Source organism: Mustela nigripes, chromosome 12 (genome assembly GCF_022355385.1).
Source record: "Mustela nigripes isolate SB6536 chromosome 12, MUSNIG.SB6536, whole genome shotgun sequence".
Taxonomy (NCBI): Eukaryota; Metazoa; Chordata; class Mammalia; order Carnivora; family Mustelidae; genus Mustela; species Mustela nigripes.
Window position 1 is genome coordinate 96,663,343 of NC_081568.1, and position 16,476 is coordinate 96,679,818.

Consider the following 16,476-nt stretch of genomic DNA (forward strand, 5'->3'; position numbering starts at 1 on the left):
CACTGAGATCATGACCTGAGCCGAAGGCAGCGGCTTAACCACTGAGCCACCCAGGCGCCCCCCAATGGCAGACTCTTAATGGACTGAGCCACCCATGCACCCCTGATTGTTTTTTCCTAACATAAAGACTTACAGTTTATCTTTCTGACATTGTTCATGGTACTGTTTTACTCCTTTTTTATTATTTTTTTTTTCCTCCTTTTTTATTTTACATTATTCTCAAACTGCTCTGTCCAGTATGGTAGCCACTATCTCTATATGACAATTGAACACTTAAAATATGATTAGTCCTTGAGAGGAACAATAAATGCAAAATACAGAAGATTATAAAATATTTCATTAGTAATTTCTTTCATTTATTTTTTGAAAAAATTTTATTTACTTATTTGAGAGAGAGAATAAAAGAGAGAGCATGAGAGGTGGGAGGTCAAAGGGAGAAGTAGATTCTGCTGAGCAGGAAGCCTGATGCTGGACTCTATCCTGGGATTCCAGGATTGTAACCTGAGCCAAAGGCAGTTGCTTAACCAACTGAGCCACCCAGGTGCCCCTTCATTAGTAATTTAAGATTAATTACATGTTAAAATATTTTAGACCTATTGAGTTAAAATAAGTCACACTGAAATATTTTCACTTGCTTTATAATAGTATAGAAACTGAAAGTTAAAAATTAAATTTTTGGTTTGCATTTATGGCTTATATTATATATCTGTTGGACTACACTCTTCTCAACTATTACTAACTTCAAAACATTTTTTATTTGTAGCTGAAGAAAAGAGTCCAGAACAAATCTTGCAAGATAAGCAAGTTGAAGCGTATGTCATATCTTTAAATTTTGTGTTTTTTACTAAGATTTGGTATTATCACCCATCTTACACCATTATTTTCCTTTTTCCTTTTCTTTATTTTCCCAGTAATTTTTCATGCTTGTACTTATAAGTTGTTGATATGGGAGATGGACCTAATATGTACATCGGTGACCACAGTAGCACTTTTGGCATTCCCCTTCACAAGATAATTAGCTGAGTACCTCGGAGGCATCTGTTTACCAAATCTAGAAATGCATCAGTGTGGGGGAACCTGCAGAATAATTTTATCTAGATAGGGTCATTTTACTTTTTTCAAAGGTTTACTTTATATATTTTTCAATATTCAATGACTTTTTTTGATATTACTGAAATTTTTTTGTTCATGCTTCTTTGACAGTAAAATTGAAGACCTGGAAAATGAAATTGAAGAGGTGAAAATTGCTTTTGAAATGAAAAAGCTTGCATTAGACAGGTAATTATTACAGTCTAGGTATAAGCATTGAGAAGTCAATGCAAAACAGGTATGATTTGAGGTGGAGGGAATCTTTTAATTAGTCTAAATGAGATTAATCAAGTGATAATGATCATTAGATAATAGTTACACAAATTTTGAGCCCTGAGAGAAGTTACATCATTCATTAATACCTTCATTTGAAGTAGTTACATGAGATTGACTTAATAAAATGTCAGTCAAGGAAATTGAAGGGTGAGCTTAAATCCCATCCAGTGTTTCAAAGGATTATGTGGATTCAGTTACTACTGTAACTATTAATCAAGTAAAAGAATTGTTATCAAGTTTAATGATACACACACACACATATTTAAGATTTTATTTTATTTTATTTTTTAAAGATGTTATTTATTTGAGAGAGAGAAAGAGTATGAGAGGGGAGAACGTCAGAGGGAAAAGCAGACACCCCACAGAGCTGGGAGCCCGATGCAGGGCTCCATCCCAGGATTCCGGGATTACGACCTGAGCCAAAGGCAGTGGCTTAACCAACTGAGCCACCCAGGTGCCCCTAAGATTTTATTTTTAAGTAAAACACCAATGTGGGGCTCAAACTCAGCCCCAAGATCAGGAGTCTCATGCTTTACTGATTGAGCCAGCCAGGTATCCCTAAATACATTTTTGATATAGGTTTTGCATCTGTATTTTAAAATCCATTGAACAAATAATTTGAATGCTTACTATGTCTTAAGCTTTGTGGTAGGTGTTAGTATACAGTTGTTAATAAGAGAAACATGATCTCTTACAGACCTGTGATCTGAATTAATGATCTCCATTAAGTGGATGACTTTTAAAATTACTTCCTTGTGTTTCTGGGCTTCTCAGATGAATTTCTTATACATTTAATTGAAAAGTAGTTAAAGTCCTCTTTATTGCTTCTAGCAGTGAACATGTTTCTATATTCTCATAAACTGGCTCATTATATAGATTATATGTATTTTTTTATTAATTCATTTTAAGTAACTCTTTGCCCTACTTGGGGCTTAAACTCATGATCCTGAGATCAAGTGTTGCATGCTCTCCGGACTGAAAGAGCCTGGTGCCCTAGATCATTTTTTTGTTTGTTTAAAGATTTTATTTATCTATTTGACAGAGAGAGAGAGAGATCACAAATAGGCAGAGAAGCAGGCAGAGAGAGAGGGGGAAGCAGGCTCCCTGACGAGCAGAGAATCCGATCTGGGGCTCGATTCCAGGACTACAAGATCATGACCTGAGCCGAAGGCAGAGGCTTAACCCACTGAGTCACCCAGGTGCCCCATAGATCTTTTTTTTTTTTTTAAAGATGACTTCAGAGCTATTAAGAGATCTTATTTTAATGAATTGAATTTTTGTATGTGGCAGAAAGGAAAAAACTAATATTGCTAAGTTGATTGCCTTTTCATTATTACTTATTAGCTATTTGGATATAAAAGTAATTTATGCAGTTTGTTTTTGTTTGTATGAATGCATATTTTAAAGTTTACGTTCAGGTATGGCTTTGTATTCCCTAACTCCATGTTAGGCCTAATCTGGTCTCTGTAGTGCCTTAATGGTTCCTTCTGACCCTGCACCAAAGTGGATGGCTTGGAGACCAAAGCTCAGGATGATTTCAAGTCTTATTGGTCCCTCAGCCTGGCAGCACACAACACAGGCAGCAGCCCTTTCCATCTTGTTATTTACCATTTCTGTGATTTATTTATCAAAGTATTTCCCATACAATAGTGTTTAGAAACCTACTAATGGTTTAGGTTACGTTTAAAGAAAAATCAGGGGTGCCTGGGTGGCTCAGTTGTTTAAGCAACTGCCTTCAGCTCAGGTCATCGTCCTGGATTCCCGGGATCGAATCCTGCGATGAAGTCCCACATCAGGCCTGCTCAGTAGGGAGTCAGCTTCTCTCTCTCTGATCCTCCCTCTTCTCATGCTTTTTCTCACTCTCAAATAAATAAATAAAATCTTAAAAAAAAAAATCAGTCTTTAAGTTGTATGTATACATTTTTTCTTTTCAATGTACACAAATGTTATCCATGTTTTATAATGCCAGCTTTTTTTCCTTGCATTGTAGGATGCAACTTTCGACTGCACTTAAAAAAAACCTGGAGAAAAATAATCCCAGGACTAGGTATGTTTGTTTTTTTCTTTTTCCTTTTTTACTGAATTTGTTAAGGCTAAGAATAAGAAGGGAGATCTGCATAATGACTTTAGTTTTCTGAATTTTTTTAAATTAACTGTCAGTGCCATCCATCTTTATCTGGGGAATAAGAAAAGTGATGGAATTTTTGGCCTCTGCAGCATTATAATTTTTAGAGTCCTACTGACATTTGGTTGGATTGCAACACTAAGAAGCAATGGAGATTTTTAGACAGACAGTCTGATGAGTTTGAAGGAAGATTTTGAAAGTTTACTTTTGTTCAGTATTTACTATAAAACAGGGATAGAGCTGTCTCACTTATCCAATAACCAGGAATTGGGTTATTGAGACAGGAAGTATATGCGTCATTTTTCACTGGCAGAAAATGAGCTTGTATATGTAAACTATTTGGCAAGAAATATAAAATTAAAACTCTGGCAGTCAAGGTTCTATATAATCTGATCCTCTGTGTCTGGCCTCAGGGGCCTTACCTATGCTCTTATATCTCAAAGCTCTAAAAAAAATCTTGTGATAAAAGATCTCTTGGAGTGCCTAGGTGGCTCAGTCAGTTGAGCATCTGCCTTTGCTCTGGTTGTAATCCCGGGGTCCTAGGATCAAGCCCCACATCGGGCTCCCTGCTAATTGGGAGCCTGCTTCTCCCTCTCCCTCTGCTACTCCCCCTTCTTGTGCTCTCTTTCTGTCAAATAAATGAATAAAATCTTAAAAAAAAAAAATGATCTCCTACCATTAGCACCAGAAAAGTGTTAAGATGCATCTGGACACTTCCTTTCTCTGGGTGTCTTTAGTTCAGACTGATAATGTATTCTCCCCATATTCCTTTTAACTCCAGGATTACATAAATCCTAAAATATGAATTTGGGCCCTCTAACAATTGCTCCTCCATAAAAGGTGAGCTTTAAAAAAAGATTCCTTTTGGGGCACCTGGGTGGCTCAGTGGGTTAAGGCCTTTGCCTTCAGCTCAGGTCATGATCCCAGGGTCCTGGGATCGAGCCCTGCATTGGGCTCTCTGCTCAGCAGGGAGCCTGCTTCCTCCTCTCTCTCTCTCTCTGCCTGCCTCTCTGCCTACTTGTGATCTCTGTCTATGAAATAAATAAAAATTAAAAAAAAAAAGATTCCTTTTTTTTTTCTTTCAAGATTTTATTTATTTGAGAAAGAGAAGACAAGCATAGAGAGCTGCAGGCAGAGGGAGAAGCAGGCTCCCCATTAAGCAGGGAGCCTGATGCGGGACTTGATCCCAGGATCCTAGAATCATGACCTGACCCTTAAATGACTGAGCCACCCAGGTGTCCTGAGCTTTAAACATTCTTGAGTTAAAGAGGTACAGGAGAAATTGACCCCCGGAAAGGACAGAAAGGCCAAGCAGGCTGAGGTAGTTTCTTTAGCAAGTTTTAAGTTTACAAACCAGTATAGCTATAAGTAGTAGAAAATGAGTTTAGTGTTCTCAGGTCTTACAAAGATTCACATTTTCAGCCTCCTCAACAAAATCCTTTGCATGAAGTGTTTCTCATGCCTGGCTGATATCAGAATAATTAGTACACAGTGATCACATTGCTGGTCCCATTCCAAACCTGTTGACTCAATCTCTGAGTCCAGATGGGCATGATGGGGGTAATGTGGTGGTCTGCATTAAACATCCTCCCAAAGGGTAGTGGCACTTTAGAAATATAAGAACCATTATTCTTACCCAGTCTTACTTTTTACTGTTTGGCTCCAGCTATGTCAAGGTAGGTAATCTAGGTAATTACTTCATGTTCTTAAAGATTCAAGAATTTCCCTTGTGCTACTCTGTGCACAACTCTTTCATTACTGGTTGTGATGGAACCATACTGTAGTTGTGGTTTCATTTTTCTCTTTCAGCAGATTCTTTCCTCTTGATGTTTTACTTTGCTTTATATTCCTGGTGTCTACACAGGTCTTAGGATGTAGTAGTGCTCAGAAATATTTGTTGAAGACATGAGGGTAAGAAGTGTCTTGAATATTCGTTGAAACTATTCTCTATGATGCTATCTGTAATAGTGAATACATATCTTTATACATTTGTCAGACCCAAAGAATGTACACCATCAAGAGTGAACCCTATAGGGCGCCTGGGTGCCTCAGTGGGTTAAGCCTCTGCCTTCGGCTCGGGTCATGATCTCAGGGTCCCAGAATCAAGCCCCGCATCGGGCTCCCTGCTCAGTGGGGAGTCTGCTTCCTCCTCTCTCTCTGCCTGCCTCCTTTGTTTACCTGTGATTTCTGTCTGTCAAATAAATAAATAAAATCTTAAAAAAAAAAAAAGAATGAACCTTAATGGGCTTTGGATGATAATGATATGTTAATATAGATTCATCATTTGTGATGAATGGACCTTTCTGGTAGGGGATGTTGATAGTTGAGGGTGCTGTGTGTGGTGGGGGACAGAGGTATATGGGTTTACTTTGCATTTCAGTTTTGCTATGAATCTAAAACTGCTCTAAAAAATAAAGTCTGTTTTTCACATTTAAAATTTTTTTTAAAGATTTTATTTATTTATTTGACAGACAGAGATCACAAGTAGGCAGAGAGGCAGGCAGAGAGAGAGAGGGAGGCAGGCTCCTTGCTGAGCAGGGAGCCCAACATGGGGCTTGATTCCAGGACCCTGAGATCATGATCCAAGCTAAAGGCAGAGGCTTAACCCACTGAGCCACCCAGGCACCCCTAAAGTCTGTTTTTTAAAAAAGCAACTCATTAGCATGTTATTAGGGCTTTTTCTCCAAAATAGGAGATTTTTAGAAATGTTCCTACATGCTTAAATTACACATTTTTTAAAATTGTCTGTGACTTTCTATTGAAGGATAAGTAAATTCCCTGAAAGGAAATACATAGCAATTGATTTTGTTCATTAATGATATTTATTAATTATTTTTAATCAGGGTTACAAATCATTTTTTTATTCCTTTTCAGCGTGCTCATGGACAACATGAAACACATATTAAAGCTAAACAAATTAATAATGAAATCACACCAGGTAACTGTGTATTGGGCTGCTTGCTTATGCATTCTCATGATTTCAGTGCCTTGTTGCTGGCAACTGTATTATGTGTGATCATACAGGATTACCCAAAGATTACTGGTATGATTGGAATTCACTGTTCTTAAGTTTTCTTTTTCTCATAACTCAGTTATTTCTGTCTATTGTTGCTAATTATTTTCATAAAATTTAAGCTACTGTCCTTTTTCTTTTTTGGTATGGAAATAAAGGGATTGAAAACAGGAGGTTTGGAAAACATGGGTAATAGAGAAAATTCAGTGATGTATTATAGGTTTATTCTTAGGTAATACATCTTAATCTTTTTATTTTTAATAACAGGAATCTTGGGATTTGGAGGAAAAACTACTTGATGTTAGAAAGAAGAGATTACGTATGTAGAACAGTTTTTTTGTTTTGTTTTTTGTAGAAAACATTTTTACTTACTATGGAGATTGATAAGGCTAGTTACCTCAGCCATTGAGAAATTTCTTAATTTTCAGATTTTCTTAAAATTTTACACATGGCATTTTTAAAAGTAGTATATAAAATGTTCACTTGATTCATTTTTGTTGTTTTAGAACTTTAAATCACAAAATTAATACATTCCCAGGGAAAGAAAAATCAAATGATACAGAGTGTATAATGTGAAACCCGTATTTCCTTCCTGTGTGACCACAGTTAGGTATATATCATTCCAGTACTTTTTCCATGTCCATATAAACATATTTATACATACATAATTTTATTTTATTTTTTTCAATTAACACATAATGTATGATTTGTTTCAGGGGTACAGGTGATTCAACAGTCTTATACAATTCACAGCACTCACCATAGCATATAACCTCCCCAATGTCCATAACCCAGCCACCCTATCCCTCCCACCCCCTGCACTCCACCAACCCTCTGTTTGTTTCCTGAGATTAAGAGTCTCTTATGGTTTGTCTCCCTCCCTGGTTTCATCTTGTTTTTTTTTTTTTTTTTCTCCTCCATTCCCCTACAGGATCTGTCTTATTTCTCAGATTCCACGAATCATTGAGATCATATGATAATTGTCCTTCTCTAATTGACTTATTTCACTTAGCATAATACCTTCTAGTTCCATCCACATCGCTGCAAATGGCAAGATTTCTTTTTTGATGGCTGCATAATATTCCATTGTATATATATACCACATCTTCTTTATCCATTCATTTCTTGATGGGCATCTAGGTTCTTTCCATAGTTTGGCTGTTATGGGCATTGCAGCTATAAACATTTGGGTGCACGTGCCCCTTTGGATCACTACATTTATATCTTTGGGTAAATACCCAGTAGTGCAATTGCTGGGTGGTAGGGTAACTCTATTTTCAACTTTTTGAGGAACCTCCATACTTTTTTCCAGAGTAGCTGTGCCAGCTTGCATTTCCACCAATGGTGTAGGAGGGTTCCCCTTTCTTTGCATCCTTTGGAACATCTGTCATTTCCTGAATTGTTAATTTTAGCCATTCTGACTGGTATGAGGTAGTATCTCACTGTAGTTTTGATTTATATTTCCCTGATGTCAAGTGATGTTGAGCACTTTTTCATGTGTCTCTCTTGGCCATTTGAATGTCTTCTTTATACATACTTAATTTTAAATTATCATTTGATACATATAATTCTACAGCTTTTTTTTTTTTTTTTAAAGATTTTCATTTATTTATTTGACAGAGAGAGGTTACAAGTAGGCAGAGAGGCAGGAGGAAGCAGGCTCCCTGCTGAGCAGAGAGCCCGATGCGAGACTCGATCCCAGGACCCTGGGATCATGACCTGAGCCGAAGACAGTGGCTTAACCCACTGAGCCACCCGGGCGTCCCAATTCTACAGCTTTTTAACTTAACATGAGGTGGCTTTTTGCATTGAAATTATTGAAACTTTTTTTATTTTTATTTTTTTTTATTTTTTTTTTTTTAAAGATTTATTTTTATTTTTATTTATTTATTTGAGAGAGAGACAGTGAGAGAGAGCATGAGCGAGGAGAAGGTCAGAGAGAGAAGCAGACTCCCCGTGGAGCTGGGAGCCCGATGCGGGACTCGATCCCGGGACTCCAGGATCATGACCTGAGCCGAAGGCAGTCGTCCAACCAACTGAGCCACCCAGGCGTCCCTGAAACTTTTTTTAAAGTAATAATATACATTTTCAGTAGAATTTGGAAACAGAAAAGTATACTTAGGGAAAGTAAAATTTTAAAATTTACTATCAAGATATAATCACTCTTCAGTGGTTCTTTTTGTTGTTGTTGTTGTTAAAGATTTTTATTTTATTTATTTAAGAGAGAGAGTGCTCACACTCACAAGAGAGCACAAGCAGGGTGAGGGCCAGAGAGAGAAGCAGGCTCTTCGCTGAGCAGTGAGCCCATTGTGGAGTTCGATCCCGGGACTCCAGGATCATGACCTGAGCTGAAGGCAGCCATCTAATCGATTGAGCCACCCAGGTGCCCTTTTTTAAGGATTTTATTTTTTTGTTTATTTGAGTGGGAGAAGGCATGAACAGGAGCAGGGGAAGGAACAGAGGGAGAGAGAGAATCTCAAGCAGGCTTCATGCTGATGAGGTTGTATCTCAACCTCATTGGGGAGATAGGTTCCGGATTTGATTTCACAACCCTGAGATCATGACCTGAGTAGAAATTGAGTCAGACACATACCTGACTGAGCCTCTCAGGGGTGCCTTCAGTGCTTATTTCTTATCTAATAAAATTGGCCTCATTTTATTCTGTGTTGTATTGCCTTTTTCATTTAATAGTATGGGTATGATTTATTATTTTTATATATTATACAGATTTTTTTATAAAGATTTTTATTTATTTATTTGACAGACAGAGATCACAAGTAGGGAGAGAGGCGGGCAGAGAGAGAGAGGGAAGCAGGCTCCCTGCTGAGCAGAGAGCTCGATGTGGGACTCGATCCCAGGACCCTGAGATCATGACCTGAGCCGAAGGCAGCGGCTTAGCCCACTGAGCCACCCAGGCGCCCTATATTATACAGATTTGCCTGTTTGTAAGTATTCTCAGGGTCAGAAATAGTTCCAGTCACCTGATCTTTGGATGTTCAATGTTTTTCCTCGAATTCCAACCTATTTTGATCCATTAATATCAATGAACCAAGCTCTTGGGACACACCTATTTATGGTTTGAGATAGTTTAATTCTTTTTTTTTTTTTAATATTTTATTTATTTATTTGACAGACAGAGATCACAAGTAGGCAGAGAGGCAGGCAGAGAGAGAAGTGGAAGCAGGCTCCCCGCTGAGCAGAGAGCCCGATGTGGGGCTCGATCCCAGAACCCTGGGATCATGACCTGAGCCGAAAGGAGAGGCTTTAACCCACTGAGCCACCCAGGCGCCCCAGAGATAGTTTAATTCTTATAACCTTTCAGAAACTACAGGAAATGGTTGATGATGTGTTTATCCCTGGAAAAGAGAATCTCTTAACTGGAAATTTATCTTGTTGATATGTCATTTTTGTAAATAAAGGAGGAAAAGGTATTTCCTTACATATATCTTCTGCCTTTCTTTTGGCAACCCTGAGTAAGTCCTCTTTAACGTGGTGTCACTTCAAACGTAAGTAGACAGGTGTCATTATCATGCAGGACACGGCTAAGGATAAAGTTAAAATACTGGTATTTTTCATCACGAAAGTCATTTTCAGATCAAAATGGAATTGCAACTCAAAATGATGCTTATTAAATATTTTCTCTTGATATAGTCAGGAATTGTTCTGCTTCACAGTTTCTCCAGTTTCTTATTTGTAGGAGTTGTTCAATAATGTATTTTTTTTAACCTGTTAGAATTAAAACAAGCTTCAGAAAGTAAGCTTTTAGAAATACAGACTGAAAAGAACAAACAGAAAGATGATTTGGCTGTTATGGAGAATTCGGACAAGATAAAGGCCATACAACAAAACCTGCAGATGGAGATACAAATTACTACAGTTATTCAGCATGTGTTTCAGGTAACATTTATATAAGGAAAGTAGATAAAGAACTTTTTAAAAATGATTGGTTCTGTTACTTTCAGATTTACTTTCAGTTAGTCTTTGATCCTGAAAAAAAAAAAAAACATGAATTCAATACTAAATATTAGTCTGTTTACATATATTTGGAATTTGTATCTATTTAATGTTTTAGGCTTTGACTTTTTGTTTTGGTTAGAACTTGGGCATTTGTAAGTGTAATGACTTTAGCAGCTTTGTAGAGACAGGTATAATGATGGAAAGCATTAGAACTTACACTTGGGAGGTAGGGGAAAACATGGATGCGGGTAATGGAAATCTAGAATTATGTTCCATACTGCAACTTAAAAGTTGTAAACCTTGAGCAAATTATTTAAGTTTTCTAAACATCAGTTTCCCTGTTTAGAAAGAAAGGTTGTAAAACCTAAAAAAGATAATTCATGTTAATCTGTTTAGCATAATGTCTGGTCCAAGTAAATTCTCAGTAAATGTTGGTAGTTATTAGCATATTACCTCTTAAACTTTATGTGCTCCTTTATTCTGGAGGGTTTCTTTTCTTTTTTTTTTTTTTTAATATTTTATTTTTTATTTCTATTTATTTATTTATTTTTTAAGATTTTATTTATTTATTTGACAGAAAGAGATCACAAGCAGGCAGAGAGGCAGGCAGAGAGAGAGGAGGAAGCAGGCTCCCTGCCGAGCAGAGAGCCCGATGCGAGGCTCGATCCCAGGACCCCGAGATCATGACCTGAGCCGAAGGCAGCGGCCTAACCACTGAGCCACCCAGGCGCCCCAAATATTTTATTTTTTTGTCAGAGAGAGAGCGCAAGAGAGCAAACGCGCAAGCAGGGGGAGTGGCAGGCAGAGGGAGAAGCAGGCTTCCTGTTGAGCAAGGAGCCAGATGTGGCACTATAACCCACGACCCTGGAATCATGACTGGAGCTAAAGGTAGATGCTTAGACAACTGCGCCAGCAGACATCCCAGTTCTGGAGGGTTTTCATTACTTTTTTTGAATGCTAAAATGTCTCAAGCTGATGAAATGAAATACTTATATTACTAGATTCAATTAGGAAGATACACAGTTAAAACTGCCCATTATGTGTAAAGCAAATATTTATTATGTGTAAAGCATATCCTTGTAGAATATGAGTTCTTATAGCTGACCATAAGAAATTCTTCTTCAGGTCTCTTTTTATTTTAAGACTTTGTTCATTTAATGGGGCGCCTGGGTGGCTCAGTGGGTTGAAGCCTCTGCCTTCGGCTCAGGTCATGATCCCAGTGTCCTGGGATCAAGTCCCGCATCGGCCTCTCTGCTTGGCGGAGAGCCTGCTTCCTCCTCTCTCTCTCTGCCTGCCTCTCTGCCTACTTGTGATATCTCTGTCTGTCAAATAAAATAAAATCTTAAAAAAAAAAAAAAAGACTTTGTTCATTTATTTAAGAGAGAACATAAGCAGTGGGAAGGGATAGTGGGGGGAAAGAATCTTAGGCATGCTGCACACTGAGCACAGAGCCATCATGGGCTCAGTCTAATGACCCTGAGGTCTTGACCTCAGCCCAAACCAAGTGTCAGTTGCTTAACTGTCTGAGCTGCCTAGGCTCCCCTCTTCATCAGGTCTTAAACCTACCTTTTAGTAGCAGTGGGTTACTCTATTAGGAGTAAGGAAGTCCCTTAAACTAACCTCCAGTGGAGAACTACATCATAAATACAGGATCATATTAATTTTTTTTTGGCATACTTTCCTTCCTACTACTTTTTGAGACTTCTATTTTTTGTCTTTCTTAGCTTTTATTCATATCCTCTTAGTGTTAATTTTGATTTAATGAAATTGTTACTTTGTTAAGCAGAACACAGCTTTGGCTACATTAGGAGCTCATGCCCCTAATGGGTTCAGTCATACCTGAATGCTTACTTCCCTTTGCGTTTGTAAATTTAATTGGATTTACGTACACCAGCCCTCTAGCCAGAATGTGCCATGTGTAAGCCATGTTGTTGAGTATTTTTATTTATTTTATTTTATTTATTTTTTTTTTTTTTTAAAGATTTTATTTATTTATTTGACAGAGAGAAATCACAAGCAGATGGAGAGGCAGGCAGAGAGAGAGAGAGGGAAGCAGGCTCCCTGCTGAGCAGAGAGCCCAATGCGGGCCTCGATCCCAGGACCCTGAGATCACGACCTGAGCCGAAGGCAGCGGCTTAATCCACTGAGCCACCCAGGCGCCCTGTTGAGTATTTTTATATATAACAATATAACACTTAAATTCTAAAATCTATTTGAACAGAATTTGAATTAGTAACTTAGTATCATTGAGCCATAGTTTTTCTATTTAAATACATAGGGTATAATAGTTCATGGTTAAACTGTTTTTCACTGGGCGCCTGGGTGGCTCAGTGGGTTAAGCCTCTGCCTTCGGCTCAGGTCATGATCCCAGGGTCCTGGGATCGAGCCTCGCATCAGGCTCTCTGCTCAGCGGGGAGCCTGCTTCCTGCTCTCTCTCTGCCTGCCTCTCTGCCTACTTGTGATCTCTGTCAAATAAATAAATAAACTCTTCAAAAAAAAAAACAACCTTTTCACTATAGAAGTGCAAAATGACTGAACCATAGCTGCAGTCTTTTTCCTTTAATTTAGAATATCACTGCAAACATCCCAAAAACTGATGAATCCAAAAAAATTGTTGTAACATTGTAAATATTCTCTATAATTATGAGAATCAAGTATGAGGGAGAGGGACAGAGAATCTCAAACAGCAAACTCTGCCCTGAGGGAATGGAGTTGTGTGTATGCGGGCACGCACACATGTGTGCAGGGGTGGGTGGGGGGGCTCTGTCTCAATCCTGCCAGATCAGGACCTGAGCCAAAACCAAGAATCAGACCCTTAACTGATTGAGCCCACCGGGCCCCCAAGAATATATTTTTTATAGAGTAGATGCCTATTCCTTACTGGTAAATATTTGATAAGATTAGTGAAGGGGGGACACCTGGGTAGCTCAGTTGGTTAAGTGTCTGCCTTCAGCTTAGGTCCTGATCCCTGGGTCCTGGTATTGAGCTCACCCCACATAGGACTCCCTGCTCAGCGGGGAACCTTCTTCTCCCTTTCCCTCTGTTCCTCCCTCCTGCTTCTGGTCTCTCCCTTTCTCTCTCAAAAAAATAAATAAAATCCTTTTTTAAAAAATTAATGTAAGAGAATTTTTAAAAATTTTGTTAAATTTGTAATTGTACTTATAACTTTAATATAAATTTTTTTCTTTTTTATTACAGAACCTTATTTTAGGAAGTAAAGCCAATTGGGCAGAGGATCCTGCTTTTAAGGAAACTGTTCTACAGCTTGAGAAGAATCTCACCATGATCTAATAAGAATTCTGATTTGTCATTTTTTGCTTTAATCTTGATATGTCATTTAAATAGCAAATTTCAAGTAAAATTTTTATTTAATAATCTCGGAACTGATATTGCAAACTTTTGTAGCTTAACACTATAACATGGAATTTGTTCTTTCAAATATATTAATTAAAGTGACTGACATTCTCTAAAAGAATTTGAAAGTCATAGCCTGGCAAGGGTCCCAAAAGACATCTAATTAAGCTTTCCAGTGAATGTGGACATTTTTTTTTAACATTCCTGGCAGTCCCAACTCATTTGGAAAAAGAACTTTTTTTTTCTTTTTCTTTTTTTCTCTTCTTTTTTTTTTTTTTTTTTAAAGATTTTATTTATTTATCAGCGAGAGAGAGGGAGAGAGCGAGCACAGGCAGACAGAATGGCAGACAGAGGCAGAGGGAGAAGCAGGCTCCCTGCTGAGCAAGGAGCCCGATGTGGGACTCGATCCCAGGACGCTGGGATCATGACCTGAGCCGAAGGCAGCTGCTCAACCAACTGAGCCACCCAGGCGTCCCTCTTCTTTTCTTTCTTCCTTTTTTTATTCTTTGTAGTTTAAAGTTTTTATAAATTCCAGTTAGTTAACCTACAGTTTAATATTAGTTTCAGGAGTAGAATTTAGTGATTCGTCACTTATATTTGACACCTCAGTGCTAATCACAAAAGTGACCTCCTTAATACTCATCATCCATTTAACCCATCCCTCCACCCCCCATTATTTGGAATACTTTTGTGCATTTGTCAGTCAACTAAAATACTAGAAGAACGAGAAAGAGATATCCATATCTTGATGTTTTTTCAACTATCGGTTGTATTGATATACATAGCATTGTAAATTATATAGTTTGGTATAAGTTGAAAGTGTACAATGGGTTGACATAGCGTTGTATAAGTTGAAGGTATACAGTGGGTTGATTTGACCACCATGGCTTTAGCTCACATCTCCATTGTGTCACATAATTATTTCTTTTTTGTGGTAAGAAGATTTAAGATCTTAGCGACTTTGAAATATACAATAAAGTCTTCTTAACTATAATCACAATGCTATGCATTTGATCTCCAAAAACTTACTCATCTTCTAACTGCATTTTTGTATTCTGTGAGCAACATCTCCCCAAGTCCCCCACACCCCATCCTTATCTTTGTTTATTTCTTTGCCCATCTGCATCTTTATTTCTTTTTAATTTTTTTTTTAAGATTTTATTTATTTATTTGACAGAGAGAGAGAGAGAGAAAGAGCGCGCGCACGCACACAAGCAGAGGAAATGGCAGACAGAGGGACAAGCAGGCTCCCTGCTGAGCAAGGAGTCAGATGTGGGGCTCCATCCTAGGACCCTGGGATCATGACCTGAGCCAAAGGCAAACAGTTAAACAACAGTTAAACAACTGAGCCACCCCTATATCCCCCATCCACACATCTTTAAACAGAAACCCAAATAAAGCACCTCAATCTTGAAAAACAAGATAAAATGTACCTGAAATGTTAAGGCTTGTGGTTATTATAGAGTAATTGTGTCTTTTTAATTTTGTATTTCTATATCACATATTACTTGTATAAGTTAAAAAGTAAAAAGAGTAAATGTTACTCTGTCTTATTAAAAAATAGAACTTGGGGCGCCTTGGTGGCTCAGTGGGTTAAAGCCTCTGCCTTTGGCTCAGGTCATGATCCCAGGGTCCTGGGATCCAGTCCCGAATTGGGCTGTCTGCTCAGCAGGGAGCCTGCTTCTCCGACTCTCTCTGCCTGCCTCTCTGCCTACTTTTGATCTCTGTCTGTCAAATAAATAAATAAAATCTTAAAAAAAAATAAAATAGAACTTGCTCAGGCACCTGGCTAGCTCAGTTGGTAGAGAATGTGACTCTCGATCTGGGGCTTGTGAGTACAAGCCCCATGTTGGGTTTACAGAGTACTAAAAATATATAAACGTTAAAAAAAATAAAACTTGGAGCACCTGGGTGGTTCAGTGGTTAAAGCCTCTGCCTTCTGCTCCGGTCATGAGCTCAGGGTCCTGGAATAGAGCCCTTCATCGGGCTCTCTGCTCAGCAAGGAGCCTGCTTCCCCCTCCTTCTCTGCCTGCCTTTCTGCCAACTTGTGATCTCTCTCTCTGTGTCAAATAAATGAATAAAATCTTAAAAGAAATAAAACTTGTTATCTTTTATAGTATCCCATCCATTTTTACAGAAAGCTCTAATTTGAATTCCTTATTCAAATAATTGACTATTTAAATAAATTGAGTTTGGAGCTGTTGATCACTTTTATAGACAATGTAGTATTTTCAACATTCTTTTTCTTTTTAAAAAGATTTTGTTGATTTATTTGAGAGGAAATGAGTGGGGGCAGGGGCAGAAGGACAAGGACCCTGAGCTCATAACCCAAGCTTAACTGACTGAGCCACCCAGACACCCTTCAACATTTTTTTAAGCTGGAAGTTCAACCAACTGACCTACTCAGGCCACCCCAATAAGTTACATTTTTCTTACAGAAAAGCATTACTCTGGAAAATACCTTCCTGATATAAAGATTCAGCATCCTCTAAAAATCTTTTTGCATTTTCCTGGGATTTTCTTATCCTTTGTATTCCCTTCTAAAGCCCAAACCTGACATAGTCAGTTTTTCCTCAAGTGCTGAACAATTCCCTGGCTTTTAACAAACATTTATATCTCTTTTGGATCCATAGTTTGGCTGATCATTTTATTATCATTTTAT

General features: G+C 38.0%; 1 protein-coding gene across 1 annotated transcript in view; it reads left to right on the forward strand.

The window, feature by feature from the left end:
• The window catches only part of CENPH (centromere protein H), a 25,151-nt gene extending 11,308 nt beyond the window's left edge, over positions 1–13,843 (forward strand). The window contains exons 3-9 of the mRNA XM_059416637.1: positions 764–812; positions 1,204–1,278; positions 3,356–3,412; positions 6,365–6,428; positions 6,771–6,822; positions 10,237–10,400; positions 13,659–13,843. Of these exons, the coding sequence (XP_059272620.1) occupies positions 764–812; positions 1,204–1,278; positions 3,356–3,412; positions 6,365–6,428; positions 6,771–6,822; positions 10,237–10,400; positions 13,659–13,751 (554 nt within the window). The 3' untranslated portion in view covers positions 13,752–13,843. The remainder of the gene's footprint in view (positions 1–763; positions 813–1,203; positions 1,279–3,355; positions 3,413–6,364; positions 6,429–6,770; positions 6,823–10,236; positions 10,401–13,658) is intronic.
• The last annotated feature ends 2,633 nt before the right edge of the window (positions 13,844–16,476 follow it).